Source organism: Arachis hypogaea, chromosome 5, assembly GCF_003086295.3.
Source record: "Arachis hypogaea cultivar Tifrunner chromosome 5, arahy.Tifrunner.gnm2.J5K5, whole genome shotgun sequence".
Lineage (NCBI taxonomy): Eukaryota > Viridiplantae > Streptophyta > Magnoliopsida > Fabales > Fabaceae > Arachis > Arachis hypogaea.
The window spans coordinates 32,615,314-32,639,400 of NC_092040.1; the positions used below are offsets into that span (position 1 = coordinate 32,615,314).

At 32.9% G+C, this 24,087-nt stretch overlaps 2 protein-coding genes across 12 annotated transcripts; one reads left to right on the forward strand and one right to left on the reverse strand.

Annotated features, from left to right (window-relative positions):
* Nucleotides 1–10,041: 10,041 nt before the first annotated feature.
* On the reverse strand, nt 10,042–18,756 carry LOC112801127 (AMSH-like ubiquitin thioesterase 2). 11 transcript variants are annotated; one of them, XM_025843692.3, is made up of 11 exons: nt 18,151–18,756; nt 13,732–17,967; nt 13,470–13,514; nt 13,332–13,369; nt 12,878–13,172; nt 12,613–12,702; nt 12,296–12,358; nt 11,881–11,955; nt 11,275–11,337; nt 10,882–10,934; nt 10,042–10,314 (listed from the first exon to the last, which is right to left on the reverse strand). In XM_025843692.3, exons 3-11 carry the CDS (start codon nt 13,512–13,514, stop codon nt 10,293–10,295), a joined length of 744 nt encoding a protein of 247 aa, XP_025699477.1. In that variant the 5' UTR covers nt 13,732–17,967; nt 18,151–18,756; the 3' UTR covers nt 10,042–10,292. The 11 variants fall into 11 exon arrangements, 10 of the variants coding, with proteins under 10 accessions (XP_025699477.1, XP_025699476.1, XP_025699475.1 ...); XM_025843691.3 differs by having other exon boundaries at nt 10,042–10,934; XM_025843690.3 differs by lacking the exons at nt 10,882–10,934; nt 18,151–18,756 and having other exon boundaries at nt 13,732–14,018.
* Nucleotides 18,757–19,571: 815 nt separating this feature from the next.
* On the forward strand, nt 19,572–20,699 carry LOC112803401 (F-box protein SKIP2-like). The gene is made up of 2 exons (XM_072238067.1): nt 19,572–19,937; nt 19,980–20,699. Exons 1-2 carry the CDS (start codon nt 19,572–19,574, stop codon nt 20,697–20,699), a joined length of 1,086 nt encoding a protein of 361 aa, XP_072094168.1.
* The last annotated feature ends 3,388 nt before the right edge of the window (nt 20,700–24,087 follow it).

Sequence of the window (24,087 nt, forward strand, 5' to 3'; positions counted from 1 at the left end):
CTGAAATCAGCAGCCCCCAGAATCCCTTGGTAACTGAATCTACCTCCAAGTCCACCAGACCTCGTGAATGGAGATTCTTGAAGAATTATCCTGAGGAATTTGTCATTGGGGATGTCTCTCATGGGGTTAAAACTCGGTCTTCAACTAGGAAGGCAAATGAAGGAACAAACATTGCCCTTCTATCTCAAATGGAGCCTCAAAATATCAAGGAAGTCCTTGATGACCCTTCTTGGGTGAAGGCAATGGAAGATGAGCTTCTTGAGTTTGAGAAGAACCAAGTTTGGACATTGGTTTCAAGGCCTAATAAAAAGAAAGTGACCGGCACTAAGTGAATTTTTCGGAACAAGCTATGAGAGGATGGTAGCATTGCAAGAAACAAAGCAAGGCTAGTGGCACAAGGATATGACCAAGAAGAAGGAATAGACTGATGAATCCTTTGCCCCTGTTGCCCGAATGAAAGCCATAAGACTTCTCTTAGCTTATGCTGCCTTTTGTCGTTTTAAATTATATCAAATGGATGTTAAATGTGCATTTTTAAATGGTGTGATAGATAGCGAAGTGTATGTGGAGCAGCCACCAGGTTTTGAAAATAAAGAATTTTCCAACCATGCTTTCAAACTATTAAAAGTTCTTTATGGTTCGAGACAAGCTCCTAGAGCTTGGTATGAGAAACTTAGCACTTTTCTTTTGAAAAATAGTTTTCAAAGAGGCACCACAGACACTACTTTATTTATCAAGAATTCTAATGATTCTTTCATTCTAGTCCAAATATATGTTGATGACATTATTTTTGGATCAGGAAATGAATCCATTCGCAGTGAATTTGGAAAACTCATGATAAGTGAATTTGACATGAGTATGATGGGTGAACTTAATTTTTTCCTTGGGCTACAAATTAAACAAACTGAAAATGGTATTTTCATTCATCAAGAGAAGTATGCCAAGGAACTAGTTAAGAAATTTGGTATGAAAAATGCCAAACTCATGGGAACTCCCATGCACCCTAACTTAAAATTAGACAAGGAAGAAACTGAGAAAGATGTAGATGAGACTAGGTATAGAGGAATGATTAGCTCTCTTATGTACTTAACTTCCTCTAGACCTGATATTGTGCAAAGTGTTGGAATGTGTTCAAGATTTCAATCTAAACCAAAAGAGTCTCATCTTTCTGTAGTTAAGAGGATCATTAGATATATTCATGGCACATCCAATTTTGGTCTTTGGTATCCTAAGATTGATAATTTTTCTGCAGATGGTTATTGTGATGCAGATTTTGCCGGTGATAGATTTGATAGAAGGAGCACATCAGACTTATGTTACTTCCTTGGAAAGTCCTTGAATGTTTGGTCAAGTAAGAAGCAGCCAACAGTAGCTTTATCCACTGCTGAGGCTGAGTATATAGCTGCTTCTTCTTGTTGTTCTCAGCTCATGTGGTTAAAAACACATCTTGCTGATTACAAATTAAATGCTGAAAATATTCTCTTGTTGTGTGATAATATGAGTGCCATTAATATTTCTAAAAATCCAATTTTGCACTCTAAGATTAAGCATATTGAAGTGAAATTTCATTTAATAAGAGAACATGTTTAAAAAGGGGATATTAGCATTCAATTTGGTAAATCAGAGGAGCAATTAGCAGATATTTTCACAAAATCACTAGCTGAGGACAGATTCTGTATGCTTAGGACTAGTCTAGGGATTTTAAGCTATGATTCTTTATTAAGTTGCTTATGTGTTTGTTGGAGTTTTTGTCTCATAAACAGGTATGAGACAATTCTGGGCAAATGAAGAACCTTCTCATCAATCAGCGTTCTTAGGTCTTGTTACTAGTGCAGAGTTATTTGGGCCAACCTCAAAAATCAAATTATGGGTGGTCCAATATGTTTTATTAATCCAAACCACCTCTGGGCCCAATATGAATGCTACATACTTTTTCTTGCTTTTTTTTGTTGCCTTGTGTGCTCCAGTTTATTTTTTTGTCATTAAAGTCCAAAAATATTTCATTTTGGTTTAATCCTTTTTTAAGTCAAAAAGATTTTTAAATTTTAAAATTAATTTCCTGTTTTATTTTTTAAATAAAATAAAATCTTTCTCTTTATGATGTCAAGTCCCTTCAAGTCAAATCAGTGGTGATGCAGTTGCATGGTTTGAGAAACTTTTGTTTGGCTACGATTACCAACACTTCTTCTTCTCCCTCCATAACTCCTCCAACCCTTCGGTTTCTCCCCACTACCTTTACTGCTTCTCTTCCTTCAATATTCAGAAACCACCCAAATGAGGAAGAAAATTATTTCACAACAGCCACCACCTGAAAAGATTTACAAACTTTCAGCAAGACCAAAACCCTCAACTCGTTCTTAGGACCGAACCTTCACTCCTTCTCCTTTTTCTCCTACCTCACCTCCTCGGTCTGATCCAATGGCTCGTACCAAGAACCCATCAAGGTTCACTCCCTCAGCCAAGCCAACGCCACCTCTAAAGGAACCTCCATCCAAACCTGGGTCGTCGAAGCCGAGTTCATCGAAAGGGAAATGACCAGCAGCACCTGAACCTACCTCTGAGCCCACACAACCTAAGACAAGGTCTGTTCCTGTGCGTTCTCAAAGAGGTAAACCTCGTCTCCCTCTCAAATCTATAAGAGAACTAGACATTGATCTTTTTACTCATAAATCCCACTTCATGACATCTCACTCCAACTATAATCCTCATAGATTTAGGTCTGCTATGAACAATGACTTTTTATGAAGGAGTTATTAAGTACTGTACCCTGTGTCCCTCTTTTCTTGCTGATTTTTCAAACCTAAAAAAGAAAGGTTTTCAATATGTTGAAAATTTGGAATTTTAGACTGGAATCACTATTTTAACATCAAAAAGCCTGTGTATCCTCTTTTGGTCAAAGAGTTTTATGCTAACATGACATATCATGAGGACAGTGTACATTCTTATGTCAAAGGCCGAGATATTGTTTTAAATAATGAAACCATAAGTGATTCTTTGAAATATACTGATGTTCGGGTTTGTGCTTATACCTCTGTTAAGTGGGATGAAGGAGTTGGTATTTCTTACAATGATGTTTTGGCTCATATTTGTGGACATGTTTTCTTGATTGATGGCATTACACCCACTCACAAAGCCCTAGGATATGAATGTGCTCAGTTGCATCGAATTTTCAACCACATCATTCTTCCTCAAAGTGGTTTATATCAAAGGGTTTCTTATACTAACTCTCTTATCTTATATGCCTTGCTCACCAAAACAAAAATTTCTTTTGCTTATTTGATGGTTAGATACATGTTTGACTATGTTAGAAGTGAGAAAGACAAAGCCCTTCCTTATGGCATGTTTCTAACTTGTATATTTGAGCATTTTGGTGTTGACTTGTCCAATGAGAATTATGAAAATAGACATTTATATCTAAAAGGAGGTGGTGCAGTGAAACAGCAAAAAGGAACTACTCGATCTGAGAGAGTGGTTCTAGATGATGAAGATGATGAGTTCATTCCTGAGGAATCTCCTTCTCCTTCCACCAAGGGCACTTCCTGAGGAATCTGCTCTGCTTAATATTGTCAAAGATGTAGTCCAGGAGTTTGTCTCCCAATCTAATCACATGATTGCCATGAGTAAGGAACAAAGGAAGCTAGCAATCAAGCATGAGAATTTCCTCTGAAAATCAAGGGATAGAGTGGCTGTATTTATGAAGTTCATTGATAATCTTCAACAAGATGAAGATCCTGCCACTGATGCTGAAGAGGAACATGATTCAGAGAGAACTGGTTTAGATGCCTAGATTTGTCTCATAAAGCTGCTGCTGTCTGCTCACTTTTGTCTCATGAATCATGTTTCTTTTGTTACTTTTGAACTACTTTTGTTATTTCAGATGACTGTAATACCTTAACAACTTCTGCATTTACTTTGACTTAATTAAGTGTTTTTAGACTACGTGCAGACTTTACTTGATGTTGACTATGCTCCACCCTTGATGACGAAAGGGGGAGTAATAGCTGTGCTGAATTTAATTGCTGCTATTAAATTTTTTTGTGATTTTAATTGTGAATTTTGGTTTATTACTGCTGCTGTTAGTTTTGGGCATAAAAATTTGATTTGCAAACTGTGCTGCTGTAGTCAATGTATTGACATGAGAATTGGAACTTGCTTTCATATGTTGTGGGTTGTATAAACTCCCTTAATCAAATAGAATTATGTGTAGCTCCTTTTATGTTCTCTATAAGAATAATAAACAGGAAGGAAGAAAAGAATAATAAACAGGAAGGAAGAAAAGTGCGTAAATCAAGAGGGAGCTACTCTTGAAAAGGAAAGGGGGAGCAACATAAAAGCAAGTAACAAAAATCAAAGGCAAGTTTCTCAACTCAATTCAAATTCAATTCCTTTTGGTTAATGATTAATTATGTTTGTCATCAAGGGAGAGATTGTTGAGTTAGGAAATTAACTAATATAATTGATGATGACAAACATTAAATTATTGGGCTAATTACTCAATTAGTGTTGATTATTTTGATTGAGTGATGCAGGCCAAAAATCAATACAAAGCAGCAGCCTAATTGAATGGAAAATATAAACAAGGCCTGTAAGCTACAAAAAACAACAATAGCCAAAAGGAATCAAAGAAATGAAGTCAGATGGGCCAAAAAAATAAAACGGGTTGCATAAATCAAAACCAATTCAAGCCCGTATCCATCACTCCAAGCTGATCCCTCCAATTTGCTCTCACACCAAAAGCAATGTTCACTTTTTCATCTTGGTCAGAAATCAGAGAGAGAGAGAGAATGCTTAGTCCCTAAGTTATTCACCAAAGAAGCAAGAAAGAGAAGGTTAAGTAGAAAGGCTAAAGTCTAATCATCCACATCAAACTGCATCAAAAAGTCAGAAGCTAAAAGGTGATTTCATTTCCTTATACATGCATCATATCTTCTTCTCTTTATCTTTGACGTTCTGCCTATCCATTCTGAGATACATGGGAAAGATGATCTCTGCTCCCACTGCTGTGCATCTACAGTCACAAATGTGTCTTGGGAACCAAGTTGATTTCAATGGCCAAGATCTGGGTTTACCATTGAAGATATATGTTTCTGCTGTTCTGTGGCTTTCGGTCAACAAGAGAAGGTCAGAACCAAAGTTCCTATTTTGAGGATTAATGGGAAAAAGTGAGAAGGTGGTTGGTGAAGCACAAAACTCGAGAGTTGACCTAGGAGAAAGCAACTTAGCAACATGCAAGGAGTTACAAAAGAAGTTGGTTCACCATTAAGAAGCCAAGGAGAGAAAACCAGAGTGTTGAAGCTTATGTTCTGAGAAGAGCTCTCTGAAAAAGTTCATCTACTTGGACAATGTTTCCTAGTCAAAGGAGCATTCCACCAAAATGAAGAACTAAATCAGAGGCTAGCTAATCTGGTTTATCACATAGCAAAGAGGCTGTTGAAGAGTCAATCTCCTTCTTGTTTTACAGATTGTATTTTTCTTTTCAATGTTTATCTTTCTGTAATTTCTTGATGTAAAAGGCTGAATGAGTGAGTCATTGAAAGAGCCTAAGAGGAAAAAAAGGCAGAGAGATACACATGAGTGAAAAGTTTAGAGTTAATTTCATATTTTTTTAGGTTAAGTATATGTCTTGTATCTTGTACATGTAAGGTACCCCTTTCTTAGTTGGGTGAGCACTAAGAGTGAATAGTTAGGTATTAGTATAACCAAGTCAAGTTAGGTTAGAAATTGAGAGTGAAAGGATTGTGTCAATCCTGTGGAATTGGTGCATGTAATACTTTAACTATAGTGGAAATTCCACCACTGTTGTGGTGGAGACTGGATGTAGGTTGCATTGTACAAAGTAACTGAACCAGGATACATGATGGTGTCAGCTTCTCTCTTCCCTGCTCTGTTCTGTTTTCTGATATTTATGAGACAAAAATAAATTTCCTCATAAATTTTTCGCTGCTGAGTTCAAACAGAATCAGAATTGAAAGTTTGTTTTAAAGGGTTATTTCAGTAACACAAAATAAGGTCATAGATTTAACCCCCTTCTCTAAGCCTTCTACAACCTTCATAACCTCTTGTCACAATGATTAATCAAGAAACTGATAATTGATTATGATTAGATAAATTGAATTACCAAGAAATTGGAGTTTGATTATTTATGATTTGCCATAGATACATCTTTGCATAGTCAAGGTAGAGAGTGAAAAGCATTTTTTCAGAAATCTCAACATCTCTAAAGCCTTAACTCTCTTAATCACATTACTTTCTCAACCAATTTTAGTTTACTCTGGTTTAATTCTCTATTTTCATGCTATTTGCTAGTGAAACCCTAAGTTTGTGCTTGTCTGACTAGAATAATCACTTGACTATTACTTGCTTAATCCGTTGATCCTCATGAGAACAATAATCTACTCCCGTAGTATTACTTGAGATGACTCGGTGAACTTGCTGATAGTTTGTGCTTTGTAAAAATAGCATAAGTACTGATGAGGGGTTCAAGTATCATCGTACGACAAACAGAACTAACAAGGCTTCGCCGAGGTCGTCAAAGTATACCGGTGGGTCGGCGACTTTCATGAAGACAAAGAGCAGGCTGGTATGTAGTTTATTTGCTAATCTTTGTTAATTATTACTTGAATTAATTGTTACTTGATTTATTTTATTAGTTAGTTTCAATATGTGTAGTCTAAGTTATTGGATCATGCGGCGATATTGGCGGAGACCTTCAAGTATACCCATATATTGAAGGCTAACATCGAGAGATTTGCTGATGAGCGGTCTGCGGCTTACTATGTGAGTTTCAATTAATTCTAACTTTGAAATTTGTTCGGTTTAAAGTCAATTAACTGTCATCATAATCATAACTTGTGTTACACAGGAAGACTACACGCAGAGATTGGAGGCCGCGATCCAGTAATCTCAGCCGCCTAGTGGGGATGACCTCGGCTCTGATGCCTCAGTGGTAGATCCTGATAGGGTTTGGCATGAGACTGCCTCTGAGCCCTACAAGAATCGCTTCTTCGGGTTAGGGTCGTTCTTCACCAGTGGCATCTGCACCTCCGCATTGGTGGCTTCATATGCCTCTGTCACCAGTCCTACCAATCCCGAGAAAGTTGTCTGCTTGAAGAAGGCATTTCAGAAGCTCACACAAGAGCTTCACCAACAAGCTCAGTAACCTGAGCAAAGGTACAATGAGCTTCTTGCACGCATGGGAGACATCGTTGCCTTTAGCTCTGAGTTGACGGAAAAGCTAGAGTGGCTAGAACATTTGCAAGAGCAGATGGATGTGTACAACGAGCAAATGCGCGCTGGAGGCAGCGATGCTGCTGGTACCAACAGATAGGGCCCCAACATCAACACTTACTCTGCCGTCTCAGCAAGGGAAAGACGATGACAACGACGATTACCGGGATCCGTAGGGTTTAAGGATTTAATTATTTTTATGCCTATTTCATTGTATTCTATTTCTTAACTTTTTATTATATTCAAATAATTGATATTTAATAAAATCATCAATTGATTATGATAATTTTGAATTTGTGCCTTAATTTTGTAAACAAAAATTTGAATTTGACTATTAATTATGCACTAATTATACAAAAAAAAACAACTACCGTGATATTTACTAGCAGAATAATTCGACAGTAATTAAGCGCCATAAACATAATACGGCACCAAATTTATTGTCAGAAAAATCTGACAATAATTAACGTCGGATGAAATAATTTGTCAGTAAAAATTTTTTGATATCATTTATATGGTCAAATTCAATCTGACAATAAACTACTAGCAGATTTATTTATTTGATAAATCCACCAATAATTTTAACGATATTCAATTTTTTTTTATAATAAACAACAACATCAACAAAAAGAAGTACACAGACTTGATTATAAAATTGGTTCAAAAATTACTTGAATGGCTTGTATTTCTCAAAAAAGTTTACATATTTTTTCTTTATTACGTTTATTTGTTTCTTGATGGATTAGGTCAATAATCATTTCAAATTCCAATGAGATATATGGCTATATAAAATATGTGTGAATGTTTGATTTTGATGACAAATTTAAAAGATCGGGAAAACAGTAACAAGTATTAATTTTTATATTAAAGATAAATTAATCTCTCTCTTTACCTATTTTTCAAACTAATCAGTTTTAATAATTTTTACATATGTAGTTATTTTTATTAATTAATTAGTGATAATGATTCTTAATAAATTAAATAAAAATTAAATAAGTTGTTATAAAGATTTTATTTTCTATAAAAATGTGTATTTTGGACCAAAAATAAAATATGTATTTTAGTCAATCATATAATTCTCTTATTAATAAAACATAATTACATATTGTCAAATTTATTAACATTAAATTATTATAAAAAATTGTATGATTAAAATTAAAAATAAAAAATATTTAAAAAAATTTAGCAATATGTTAATAATAGAAGAAAATTAATATATTTAAAAATATTAAAAATTTTAAATTTATGAAAAAAAAAAATCGGTGCATGAACTATTTTGATGCATGGCTTTTAATTTCAAAGATTAATCTGTGACACTTTATAAAATTTAGGAATCAAATTAAGTCGTTTGAGATCAAATTGAGTCGTTTGTAATGATAATATGCTGATGACACATAAACAAATAATGTTATACGTGTGACCCAAAGCAATACATGAACAAACTGCTACATAGTCTGTACATATTAACATAATACGTGTCACTAAGTAACACGTCATTATCTTATTATATGTGGACAAATAATATGTTAATATATGACATTAATAATTTATGTTAACATGCATGTTAGCACATTATTAACAAGAAATGGTTAAAAAATTAACTTGAGTCACGAATATAAAATTTTAGGACTAAATTGAATAAATTAAAACTTCACATACTAATTAAATATTAACTCATTCAACAACATTGATAACCAATTCTATTTAAGATAGGTCCAAATATATGTGTCAAGACATTGTTGGAGATCATTTAATTGCATTTGATTTCTCTAATGCTAAACTTTTGTCTAGAATATAAAAGAATAATAAGTTACTATTCATATAAAGATAATTAATGTGGTGAGCGTGAGAACTGAGAATATAACACTTTATGTAAGAGTAAAAAAGTCTCACTTTCTGACTTCAAATAGTTAAAAAAGACTTGGTTTTGCCTTGGATCTAGAACGTGTGTTTGCTTTAAATTGTTATTTTATTTCCTTATGAAACTCTGGCTTTTTTTTTTAGGCTCTTTCTTGCCCCGGCCCTCGTTATTAATTAGGTTGAAAGATACAATGTATAGGTTGAAAAGATATAATGTAAGGATATTCTTTGGATTTTCATTAGTTGCATCTCTATTGTTGTCTTGGATCATATATATGTAGCATGATTGGTTATGAACAGCTTTAGCTTCTAAACGTGTACGCAAATATGTTTGACATCTAGGGAAGTAATAACCGCAAATATCAATTATAACTTGATTCACCTAATGTTAGGTTAGTTTTTGTTCGGTCGACAACGACAGCATTTGTTTTACTATCAACAAATAAAATTGCCATTTACTATAGTTGTTTTGTGTATGTGAAATAGTGTGTTAACCCACTAAATGAACCCCTTTCAAGCAAAATAATCCACGTATTATCTAATGGTCAATGGGATGTAAATGGACATATAACATTCATGATGAAAATCAATTTGAAAAATTAAGAGATATTGAACTATATACCAAGGTTCTAAAAATCGAACCACTCTAGCTGCTGGTTCATTAGTTTAAAGATTCAACTGATTCAACCGTGGTTGAAATGAAAAACTCGTTTATAATAAAATAATAAATAAAAGATAAATAAGCACACCAAAACTATATGATCTTGTCAATTTACAAACTCAAAAGATTTTTTAAAACACTCTTAAAATATATGTTCCAATCACTTTTGTCATCATCATCTTCAACTTTACACTCATCCTCTATGATTTCTTTTGGAAAAATAAAATCTCATTCAATAAGGAAACCGTAACTATAAATAATTGAGAATATTTGTGAGACTTAGCACCAAGACATGGAACAAGTATATACATATAAAGCAGTACCAAACAATCCAATTCTCAATTCCATGAATCATAAATAAAAATGTGCCTAAATTTCCACAGAATCAATCAAATTCAGCATTAAAAAAATCAAAAACCAAATTTTGCAGTTAAAGAATGAAGTAAAAAACATTAGAAAATAGAGTGGCTTGAGCCACCGTCTTCTGCATCAGAAAAATACAATATCATCATCATCATCACTCCCAAGACCTCCAAGAATGGCGTCATCTCCATGATTTCCTTGCTCTAAATCAATAACATGGGATAACTGCTGTTTGTTAATTTTTTAAAAGCATCAATTTGGTTTAAAATTAAAACACGGCGACAAATAATCACCCTAAAGGCTTAAACTCTGAAATCAATAAATATATCAACAAAAATTCAAAAACAGCATACTCATAAATTAAAAAAACAGTAACAAATTCATTTTTAGCAATAATTATTTGTCGCTGTGTTTTAATTATTCAAGGGCAACACGTCTATATCACCTAAATTTCAAGGGAGGTTAATGCATAATATTCTAAAAGCCGGGTTCAATTTCACCAAATATCATACAATGTGAGCGTAATTTGTCCTTAATACTATAGATAAAGAGTCTCTTCATATTACATATCAGATTAAAGCTAACAAATAAGATAGACTTGTTCAAAAACATTTTTCACCCACCCAACCCTTTTTTAAACCATATATGCAAATTGGATGCAATTATAAGAGTAAGAACTTTTCAAGATAAACAACACATGGATTTCTAGTAAAATAGAGTAGATATTTGGTCAGCATTTGTTGATGTCATAAAATTCAAGACAACTAGACCTTGAGGTATCAGTAGGAGCTAGGACAATGGCAAATGCCTCAGGAATCATCATCTGACATATTAAAGCCAAACAGCGAGTTAAACAGCAGTGTATAAAGGGAAAAGTTTGAATATATTTCAAGTCAGTTTAAGAGTTACTTTGATTACTATTATCACCTGCACTCCATTGAGTCATTGTTAGAAGGAATATTCAGTCATAGTGTAGCACTTTTACACACATTGTAAAAGGAATATTCAGTCATGGTGTTAATCAAATTTCAATTTGATTCACATGATAAAATGTTATGAACATGTATGACATTCATATCCGGATGTGAAGTTATTGAACAAAGAAATCCTTTTACATGAAAGAAAAAGGGCAAGGAATAGTAAATGATACTTCGGTCAATCACCTGGTAGGAATATTGAGTGTGCAGATCCACTGATGACATGAAACAACTTTGAGAAGGATGTGTCTAAAAATTTTTCGAAATATGATGACGGTTAGAGAAGCCAATTCAAGAAGAATGGCTGTTGCTGATCTCAGTATGGTAACATGGGATAAAAAGAAGGATATAGTCTTCCATAAGAGTTTATAATTTGTGTTCTAATATCTTACACAAGACACAATTTCAGAAATAACAATGGAGAAACATTTCACAAGTTTAATTCATATATGAACTGTGAGTGTGCTTCAGTGATTACCATACTAAATACAGAATTTTCAGAAAAGTACTACCCTATTTAATAGATTGCCATATCCAATCCAATCCAATCCAGCCATAAGGCTTTGTTTGTAAAGTTCCGATGTGTGTTTGAGTTGGGGTCTTAGAGGGAAAAGAAGAAAGAGAAGGGCTTCAAAATGGATTCCACTTTACTCACCAAGTTTTTACCTTTCCTCTCATCCCCTCTAAAATCCCAATTCTCAAATTCACTGTAAAGGCCAGAAACTGAAGCTACCAGGGAACACACCAACAGACTCACTCAATTAACAAAGTGATGAAGGTAGGAAGACATACATGGATCCATCCCACAGGATAAAGAGATCTTTCATTTAGAATTTTGAAAACTTCCTCCTCATTTGTAGCTTGACACTGTGATTTAGTGCATCAAGTTAGCAAAATGCAGCAATAAAATATTATGCCCTCAAAAAATTATGTGCTAAAAATATTGAAGATTTTAATTTCTATGCACAAGACTTTAAATTCTATGCACAATTAGTGTCAAAGTGTTTTTTATACTGACATCCAAATAGAATCTGCTACACTAAAAAAACCAATTAACTTTCACACTTACTATCTAAACAAAACCACTTTTATATATGCACCTAATTGTATGTAAATGTAACAGTTTTTTAGTGCTCCTGCATAGAAATCAAACTCAGATTTCAAAACCAAACTTAAAAGAATGTAAAAGAGCAATATGTATACTAACAGAATTGGAAGCTGATTCTTGCTTAGGTATGATCAGAGTAGTCATATAGAGGGTTCCATTCTCCTGGAGAATTGTAGGAAAGAATCATATCAGTGCAAAGCATTTTATCAGATGAGAGGTTCTTCATTCTTTTTTCAGAAAAGATTAACCAGAAATCTCTAATATTCAATACAAGATAAATAGAACATACCTATGGAAATATTTTAATTTTAAAATTTATAATAGCTCAGTCATACTAAAGTCTTTTAAGAGCACAAGAAAATTTGAGATAAGACAGCCAAAGGCATAATATAGCTATGGATTTGAATTATTCTTACGTGTACAGCACCAAGTATGCCACATGTTTCCAGATCCTTTTCTGTATTTTCTTTAGCAAGATGGAGGAAGTCCTCCATTAACCGCATAGACTGGAAAATACGAGAACAAATATTTGCCAGGTATTAACCATAAATTTTGTGCCTGGCGATGAGATTTATGATGCTATTCCTATTTGTGCACAAGAAGACCTTCAATGCAGTAGAAATAAAAAATTGACAATTTGATGTGCAGTGAAAGCTTATAATGCAGTTAAATAGTTCTTACAATATGTACATCCCGTACACCTATGGTCCTAGATGAAGTTGACTCGTCATCCAACTTCCGGGATCCATCTTCTGAACTAAAAGCTACAATATGAGATTCTTGTTCATCTTGAGGAACCTTTGCCACAAAACACATTGCAGGGGAAGGTGAGGACTGGGTTACTTTATGAACCAAGAAAAAGTTTCCAGCTTCCTTAATAGAAGTTGGTTCAAGAGAATCCACGGGGCACAAACGGCTACCCAAATCCAATGGAAATGAAGAAACCTTGGCTGATTCCTCATGATTATTCCTTAAGCTGCATCCCATCCAAACACAAGAAACTAATATTGTATGTCAAAAAAATTGTAATATTTGATTCCAGAAACACCGAAAATTCATGCAGATCATTCTAGGAAGTATGAACTTAGAACTACTATTTTTAGTGAGACAGAGAAATAGAAATCAACATTATTACCTCTGAGCTACACTTTCTGCTGTATCATAATTTCTAACCTGCCACAGATATTACCCCTGAAATTGCTTCAAAACCAAAGGAAAGAGGTGCAAATTCTTTCAAGTTCTTTAAATCAAAAAGGGAGATTTACAGCTTTACCTTCATATTACTTAATTCCTGATCTTCAGAGGAATCTTTGAGCATCTGAGAGATCAATAGTTTAACAATCAATTCTATTATTACTTCAGAAATCAATTCTATAAACACACAAAGAATTTGTTCTTTCATCAAACAGATAGATGGCATGCTAGAAAAGGTAAGTGCATGCTAAAATTATGTTGCCAAGGACACATGATAAGAAGATGAAGATCCTTATTTTCTTTACATAAATTGGTGGCGAGAATAGTAGATATTGGTTTACCTGTTTGATTTCGAGAGTACCCGAAAGACGATCAACCACTATTCTTGATTCCTTCCCAGACAAGGGAAAGTTAAAGTGTGAAACAAAATAAACTCATCGATCAGAGCAGCGAGTACTGTCAACCGCCGCAATAAGAAAGAGAGAGACATCACTTACCTGCCACGAACAAAGTCACGTGGACTTACCGGATAAAGTCCATTAGTAGGCACCATAATTCTTTTCAATTTTTGTTTTCAGCTGGTGTAAAACCCGGACTAGCCAAATTTTATTTCAATATAAAAATTTATTGTTATTTATTTATTAATATTAATAGTTATTATTTTTGATTTAAAAAGGTTTTTGAAATAAAAATTTATCGTATAAAATATAATATTATTGTATTATTTATTTATAAAGACTAAAATAATCTTATTATTTTTTGAGTTTATATTAATGAATTATACTTAAATAGAAAGGTTATTATATATATGTGTTTATATAAATATTATTACTCTGTTACTGTTATAAATCCAAACATTAAAACTTTCATAAAAATAATTTATATTCTAATTATACATAAAATAAATATTAACTATAAACAATAAATCCACACAAGACAGTAAAATTTGAAATGTATTATAATTTGATTTAACTCTCCACTAAATCCATCACACAGTTACACACCAACACCAAGTTAAGAATAATAGAAAGACTTAATTTTTTATGTCCAATTCTAATATACTCACAATAACACCAATCTTATTGGAGCTAAACAATAATAATAGTATACATTGAGACTTGGAATGAACGTCTGTGGATCACCGTGAATTTATAATGTCAAGAAGATCAAACCTAAGAGCAGAGCATATGCATATTAGTTACATCAAAGAATTTAAAATCATAAAATTTAAATAAATAAATAAATCGACAAACTTAGTAATCTAAAATATTAATGTAGGTAAAGTCTCGTACTCAATATAAGTAAGAAGAAAATCTAAAATATTAATCTAAAGAGACTTTAAAATTGTCAATTAAGGGTGAAAATACCACAAATCATTTTAAGCTCATGTTAATGTATTTTTGAGGGATCAAATTTCTAATATGATCTTTAAGTAACTTAGTAATCCTCTTAAAATTAAAAGTGTACGGACACAAACAGAAAAATTTTGATGACCCATTAAGCTTAAAAGTTTTTCAAAAAATAGAATCACCAAGACGAAATTGTTAGCAAAAAATTTCATCACAGAATAGTAACAATCCATAATCTACTTGTTAGTCCTCAATTTCATTTTGGTACTTCTAATAATGATGGCATCAAGATATTATCTTTGCATTCCATACAGCTTTCCACTCATGAAGATGAGCCTGAAAGAAAAACACAAATATTAGTCACAAAAGACTATTTGAGAACTAATTTGAACCAAATGATTTATTAGCACAAACTGAATTGAACTTAATTACTCAAAATTGAAAAATTCAAGCATTTTGTTCTCAATTTTGTTAGATAAATAGTGAAAATAAAAAACAAAAATAAGAATATATTTCAATCTTCCCTTCACATAAACCAATTCTCTATTTTTATGGTAAAGTCAACGGTAAATTTGGTATTTTCTATTGTTATATCATGCTTTCACTTTTTCATATACTATTCTTTAGAAAATAAATTGCTGAATACGAACAGAATATAAAATCAATAATGGAAGATAGAAAATGAAACCAAATACCAATTCTACCTAAAGTATTGAAAAAGAAAAAAAAAAAGGGAGGAACCAAGTAGATCTCATTGGTTCACATGAATTACTTTTGAAGAGTACGTAACATGCAAATTGCATATCGTTATATTAAATTATTCTTAAGGTTTAAGGTAATTCTTATCTGCAAAAGTTTTTTGAAAGTGTTAACTTAGCTTAACGAAAATGCTTATCGACACATCTTGCTATATGCCTTGTTCTGCCAGTCAATATTATGAGCAATCTACAACAAAATATAATCAGTTAAATGCAGCTACATGTAATACCAAAATTTTGTTGCAAGATTTGCAATGTGCTGAAATTTCAAATTAAATAATACCAAAAAAAACTATATAAAAGAAACTATTGTTACCTTGTGCCATTTCAATTAGTTAAGAATATATATGATGAAGTGTTTTTATGAAATCAAGTTCTAGTGGGTTCAATTTGAAAATTTATACACCCTATATAAAAAATTACTGCTAGATATATATACTATATGATGGTACATACATGCACAATAAATAAGATAACTGAGAATGCGAAAGAGCACTTGAAAACCGATAGTTAAATTAACATAAGCAAAAAAAAAGCAACTTTACCAAGGAAAAAATCTAAAGTATACTAAACTTTACCAAGGAAAACCGATACTTTGTCTTTGGTGCGACCACCTGCAAATGCATATTATCAAACAACCATACGCACAATGTACATATTAGTATATCTAAACACCTAAACTTTCAAGTTATCATTTGGTAGTTCATGTCTCCAAGACTAAATTCAGTTTAATTTGGAATGATTCAACTTTAGAATAGTAGTAATACTACTTAGCACAATCTAGCAATAAAACTCAAAACATTTCCAAAGAGCATAAAAGTTTGTCAAGTACAATAAATAAACACTTCCATGATGAAGCAAGATAAGAAAAAAACAAATATTTATCTAAGACACTTCAATAAAATGAGGGATAAAAAATAGTGCTATTAGATAATTTTGTGTATCAAATTTAAGAAAACCATTAAACATTTTATCTGTGATCCTAAGTGTTCCTTGTATAGAGTTATTGAATTGAACATTTTATCCTAAGCATTTTATCTGTATTTTAATTATTAGTAAAACAACATAGAAATTGAATTGAAGCCTTAAATATAAAATGCTTGAAAGAAAAATAAGCTAGCATATGGATAATTCTACTAAACACAAACAGAATAGCTGCAATGCATATTTATTTATTTATTTATCCCAACAATATAGTTTAAATAGAAATCATGAATCGAATAGAGTGTAGGAACGCCTACTCAAGAAGACATGCTTAGTTATCATTTTTAGCTTACTTTTAAAACAAATAAAATAAAACAACTAAAATGGTTATGTTGTCACGACAACAATTCTAGCATTAAAAAGGATAAGGATATATGGTATAGTTAAATTTCACAAAAGACAGTAAAATTTGAAATGAAAAATTTTCAACTTCTAAAACAAAGATGTTGTCTTATATTGTTAAAACACCATGTTTTATTTTCAAGTTTACTGGGGAAAGCAAAAGCAATTAGAATCCTAAAAGCTGCATTTTTCAAAATCAGTCCTCTGTTTGTAGTAAAAAAGCCAAATGAAAATCTTTATTTTAGAAGGGATGATTTTCTTTTGAAGCAATACCATTATTATGAACTCATATAATGATTCTTCTTCACACAAACGAACGCATAAATAATAAATATGAAAGAATCTATCTCCTTAGCACCTTGAGTACTTATTGTTAAGAGTATATATATAATAAATCAATGCTTTGCCATCATATAATAAACAGTTAAATACTATTGGAATAAGTAAATTTTAAAATTTACTAAAAGCCTAAATACAATAAGAAAAGAAGTAAGGAAACACCAAACATTATAAGATTGAGACTAACACCAAATTGACCACCCTGATTTTTTAGCACATAATTATCAGTATTGGACTGAAAATATCAATACAAATTGGATCATTCATTGGTTCTGGTTAAAAAACGTATACAAATAGCCACAACTTGTAGCTATAATGATGCAGTGGATACGGAAAGGATATCAATTTCTAAAGTTTACATGTTTATTCACCGAATCGATTTTGAATTGAGTTTTACTATTTAAGTTGACCTAAGTTCCACAATTAGAAACCACAACTAAAGATCTATTTTGCATATTCCAATTGTCGAAAATGAATTCTTCTAGGTTGTTGATATTAGATAAAAGTACTAAACCAACATCTTCCTTTAAAGGAATCACAAACAATCCCAATCAGAAAAGATTACTTTCAACCTATTTTTTCTTATTTCAAAAAGATAAAAACACAAAGAATTAGTCTTCATCTCAAGGCATTATTCTTACCAAAGCAGTTCACACACAAATCAGCGAATGTTCAAGTCACTGCCTAAACCAAATGCCTCCATCTGTGGACTAAGCATTTTCTCTTCTCTTCCTTCAGCATAAAAATCCAAGGGATCGCTTTTGTTCTGCAACAATAGCCGGAAAACTTCCTAAACAAACTGTATCTGCAGCTTCAAAAATTAACAACAAAGATTGAAGGTTTGAAATGATTCCACAATGTCACCAAAAGCCCTAACTAAATGACATCCCATTTGTTCATACAAACAATCATAGAAAAAGAAAAAATAAACTCAAACAAACAAAGCAAAACAAAAATAATTTAGAGAAAAGGGTGGGGGCAAACAAACCGAAACCAATTGTCCGACCTGGTCGAACAAATCGTAGAGGTTCTCATCGACCTCAGGGTCCAGATCCCCAATGAACAACGACGTCGTAACGAACTGCTTCGACGCATTTGCAGCACCCGCCGCCGCCATCGGTAAAGAAGCGGCTGTGACGCTGCGTCGTGGCCTCCACCACCGTCGTCACCTCAATCCTCTTCCTTTCTCTCTCGACGTAGCCTCCTTCTTTCTCAATCCATCACCGTCGTTGCCGGCTTCTTCTCCTTATTCGGTCGTGCTTCCTTTTGTCACTCTGTTGTTTTCATCTTCTCTGCTTTGTTCTGCATTTCTCTGTCTCTCTCTCCTTTTTGTATTATCAGCAGTCACCATTACTGCTTCCATCAGCAGCGAGCTCTTTGCTTCTTCTTCGTCGCTTGTGATATCTCCATATATCGCTGCTTTACTTCTTCTTCCTCGCTTGTGATATCTCCATATATTTTGAACCAGCATTCCATTTGTGTACTCAATCAGAGAGAAAGAGAAGCAAGAATAGAAGAAGAGAAATAGATAGAGAGAATCCAAAAAAGAATTGATTTTTAAACCTGAATGGAATCTATGCACTAAAAAAAGAAAGATAGCGCTTAAAATTTATTTTCAAATTTTGATATCAAAAACAAAAAGATTGCGCTCAACTTGATGATTCTTTTTACACAACGTATTGAAACCAATCCAACAAATAACCATTTACAGCATTAATTTTGAATTAATATTAAAATAATAAGAATAACTGAGATGGTTTTTAAATTCTTGTTTTATCTGTGCCATTCTTCAACTAAACAAAATTAACACTTGTCAATCAACTATATACTTCCTCATATATTAATACTAGTAGTAAATTCGTGCGCTTGCACGGCTTCAAAACATATCTCTTTTTTCAATTTAAAGAATAACTATAATATTATTATAATCTATTTATATTTGAGTAAAGGACATTTTTGTCCTTGACCTTTTTTTTCTCGGACATTTTCGTCCTCAAGCAATGAAAAATACATTAAAGCTCCTGACCCTTGAAAAACGTGGACATCCATGTCCTTCCGTTGAATTTAGCCGTTTGCACTAAACGGAAAAAGCTGAGCTGGCATACGTGGCGCTGAGGTGGCATGTAACGGAGGCCAGGTGGCATGGAGGATTTCGTAACAGGACATATAAGTCCTTGGAGACGAAAACGACGCCGTTTCATCTCCTCCTCTTCAAACGCAGTTGAATCCTACATACAATACCCAGAAGACCCATATACAATCCCAGACCTCTTCTTCTTCTTCTTCTTCTTCTTCTTCTTCTTCTTCTTCTTCTTCTTCTTCTTCTTCTTCCATGGTAGTTTCATCGTGCCCTTTCTTCCTCTCTCGTCTCACAGACCTCTCACTCCACAACCCTCTCCACCTTCTAAAATGAGCGTGAATGACGAAGGTTTGATCCTGATTTTGCTCTGGTGCGTTAACCTAACGTGGCTCAAGCTCCGTGGATGCCGTGAGATAACGGAGGCAGGAATGGCCGCTGTTGGCAAAAACTGCAAGGCGTTGAAAAAGCTATCTTGTGCTTTGTGCGTGTTCGGTATTAAGGAAATCAACGTTGTCATTAGCCGTTGCCAGGGTTCGGAAGAGCTCTCCGTTAAGCGGTTGCGTGGGGCCCACGATGGCGAGGAGGTGGTTGGTTCCGGAACGACGTCGGTGACTTCTGTTTGCTTGAAAGAGATCGTGAATGGCCAGAGCTTCGTGCCCCTTATGATTGGGTCGAAAAGGCTTCGATCTTTGAAGGTAATTGGATGTTTGGGGGATTGAGATGTCACCCTTGAGAAGATTGGGAACCTCCACACTGCGTTGGTTGATGTTCACCTTGAGAAGATTCAAGTTAGCAATGTGGGTCTTGTGGATTTGTCTAAGTGTTTGAGTTTGGACACTTTGCACATTGTGAAAATCGCTGAGTGCTCAAATGTGGGTCTCAATCTAGTTGCTAAGAACTGCAGGATGTTGAGGAAGCTTCACGTTGATGGGTGGAGAACCAATAGGATTGGTGATGATGGTTTGATTTTTGTTGCCAAACACTGCATTAATTTACAGGAACTTGCTTTGATTGGTATCTATCCAACATCCTCAAGCCTTGAGGCAATTGCTTCCAAATGCAAGGCTTTGGAGGGGTTGGCACTTTGTGGGCTTAATACCATTGGTGACGCTGAGATTGAGTGTGTTGCCAACAAGTGTGTTGCGCTCAAGAAGCTTTGCATTAAGGGGTGTCCTATATCCAATGTGGGGATTGAAGCTCTTACTTCTGGTTGTCCCAATTTGATTAAGTTTAAGGTGAGGAGATGCAGGAAGGTTACTAGTATGGTTGTGGAGTGGGTGCGTAAACATAGGGAGTCCTTGGCATTTAATTTTGATAATAGTGATTATGAAGCATTGAATGCGAGTCAAATTGATCATGATCATGCAGCGAATGATGTGATACATTTCACAGAGAAAATGAGGAGGTGGCTGCTGCAGCAGAAGCATCAAATGGTTACAATGGATTGGCAATGTTGAGAGCAACATTTGGATTTTTGGCTAATAGAAGTGTTGTGCAATCAGCATTGAGAAGGTGGTATAACAATAATAATATACCCGCTCAATAGTAGCATTTTCATGACCTTAGTAAGAAAGCAAATGCGTTCTTGCCAAAGTCCTCATTTGACAATATGAGAAGGTGAATTCTATAGTTCAATTTGCCTTTTGGGAGTTTCAGTTTCCTGAGTAGCTAGTAGCTTTGTTGCTGCTGCTGTTAGCTAGCTGCATTTGCTAATAACCTCTATTGGTTTTGTCCGGCTGTTCTTATTATTTGTGTTGATGGTGATACTAGCTTTGTATTACAATTAGTCTATTTTTTTGTTTCATTTGGAAGGTGGAGAGGGTTGTGGAGTGAGAGGTCTGTGAGACGAGAGAGGAAGAAAGGGCACGATGAAACTGCCATGGAAGAAGAAGAAGAAGAAGAAGAGGTCTCAGATTGTATATGGGTCTTCTGGGTATTGTATATGGGGATTCAACTGTGTTTTTAGAGGAGGAGATGAAACGGCGTCGTTTTCATCTCTAGGGACTTATATGTCCTGTTACGAAATCCTCCATGCCACCTGGCCTCCGTCATGTGCCACCTCAGCGCCACGTATGCCAGCTCAGCCTTTTCCATTCAGTTCAAACGGCTAAATTCAACGGAAGGACATGGATGTCCACGTTTTTCAAGGGTCAATGGCTTTAATGTATTTTTCATTGCTGGAAGACGAAAATATCCACGAAAAAAAAGGTCAAGGACGAAAATGTCCTTTACTCAAATTATGTATGTAACAAATCTAATTAATGTGCAAATAGCATTGTTTTAATTCATCTTTTTTTTGTAAAAATTAGTTAAATCAAATTAGAAATATTTAACCTTTACAAAGTTAAGGGGAGGAGGAATCCATCTTTTGCATATATACTATTATATTTGAGTAAAATATTTCTCACGTAATAAAAATAACAATATAATTAAATTTATTTAAAATATTGTACTTTTTTTAAGATAACTTTAATCTTTTTTACTATTTCAAAGTATGTAAAGAGATTGAAAAAAAACATAGAAGTTTTGAAACAGGAGAATAAATTTTTTAATATCTTTACACAATAATTTGACTGTTTCTAAAAACATACATAATTGTTTACATATTATCTTTAACTATTACACATTGTAAGTTGTTTTTAACTAAATTAAATTATAATTATTGTCTTTCATATACTTTAAACATGATACGGTTAATAAAAGTTAGATATTAAGCAGACTACATTTATCCATATGAAGCAAGCTATAGCCAGTGTTGTAAAAACTGGATCGGACCGGTCGGTTCAACCAGAAAATCGATGAACTGGATTTTTTACCGGTCTGGTCTGATATTTGGACCGTATAAGGTTGGAAACCGGTACGAACCGGTCAAACCCGGTCAAACTTGGTAATGCTCGGTCCAACTAAACCAGTTAGGGGTTAAATTTTAACAACATGTTAAAAGCTGGAATTCAAACCCCTCCCCTCTTGAAAACGTAACATTAGTCACATCCACCAAGCTGTAATAATTTTCGTTATTACTAATGCAAATTATAATATATATACATATCTTCTATCAAATAATTTTCTTCTATCTAATTTATTTTAAATTAATTATATTTATATTTAACAATAATTATAAATTTATTTATTTTTTCATAATTATATAATATCTATTAGTATTATTTTTTAATAAATACTTGTAGTATATAATAATATAATAGATATAAACTAATTAATAAATTATTAAAATTTAAAAATAATAATTATTTTAATATAAAAATAAAAAAAATATTTATTAAAGAATAAAAATAACAAAATACTTATTGTTTTTTGTCCATATTATTTTAGAATAACTTGATATTTTTTAAATATTAGTAAAAATTTGTATTTTAAATTATAATTTTAAATTTTTTACTATTTTTATTTTTTATTTGCATAGTATCGAGTCAACAGGTTCAATCAGTGACCTACCGGTTGAACCAATAATCAAGTGACCCAGTAACTTGACCGGTTCAATTACCAGTTTGATTCTGACAACTATGGTTGTAGCTCCCGTCTAATTATCAATGGGCTAATATATTGTGTAACAAGCTTAAGCTATATGAACACTTGATATTCTTATAAATAACATCCTGCATAACATGAAAAAAAATTATATATTCAATACAATGAAACTAACATCCATACAACGGACCTAAGCAAGATTCTAAATATAAATTAATATAGTATCTTTTATTGATTACACAATTTTATATAGATCACGTTGAACTCTGAATCTTCTATACATGTAGTATGAATTCTTGAACTACAAATAGAATCCTGTATTTTTTTCAAGAAAAAAATTAAATAACATTAATATAGTTACACAACATAAATAATACACATTAAAAGAATTCAAAATCTCAAACCATACAAACAACAAATATATTAAGATTTTTATATAAAAAAGCAAAATATGAAAGCTTTGTTTTAATTAGTATATCCAATGATTTGATCTGAAAACAAACTGGGAAACATTCAACTAGTTAAAATTCACATAAAATAATTAGAAGTAAAACAAACTCACTTACATTAATGAAAGTCTTTCAAATAACAGCAGAAGATTTACCAATAATCACGCCAGTCCCATAATCTAACAAAATTTTCTCTCTAATTTTTGCAGCAAATAAATGTGTAAATGTAAGTTGAAGAACCAAAGAACTTACACTATCCTAAATGGAAGGCAATCATCCTTCAAGATAAAAACTCAAGAATTTTCATGCTAAAAGCAAAAAGTGAGGATATCAGTTTTTCATATGGTTCCAAGAATTAAAGAATAATATCCATTTGCCTAAAAGCCTCTCCACTTATGGACCAAACAGATCTCTTCACTTTAAGAAATTCAAGATAAAGTTAACCCCATTCTTTCAACATTTTTGTTCAACATACTCATTTTTCTCGTAAGATAGTAACTTGGAAACAAAACAACAAAATTGATGAAATATAAAATTATAGGAATATAATTACACACACAAATAAAATACAGAAATATCCCTGATGTCATATCTCACAAATTATGTCTCTTTTTTCATTACACCAATATTGGATGCATTTTTTGTGTTTACACTGCACAAAATCAAATAACAACAGATTAATTTTTTTTTATAGGATGAGCTACAATTTTCTTTTGCACTATGATAGTTATGTTTTGATTCAAAATAGCTTGTAAGTAAAATTGAGTATTAAAATGGATGAAAAATGTATCATACATATGTTTTTTTTTATTTTTTATCTATTTTTCTTATTTGAGGCACTCAACATTTGGACAAACTAATTTGATAATATCAACGGATTTAAATGAATGTTTAATTGTTTACAATGAAA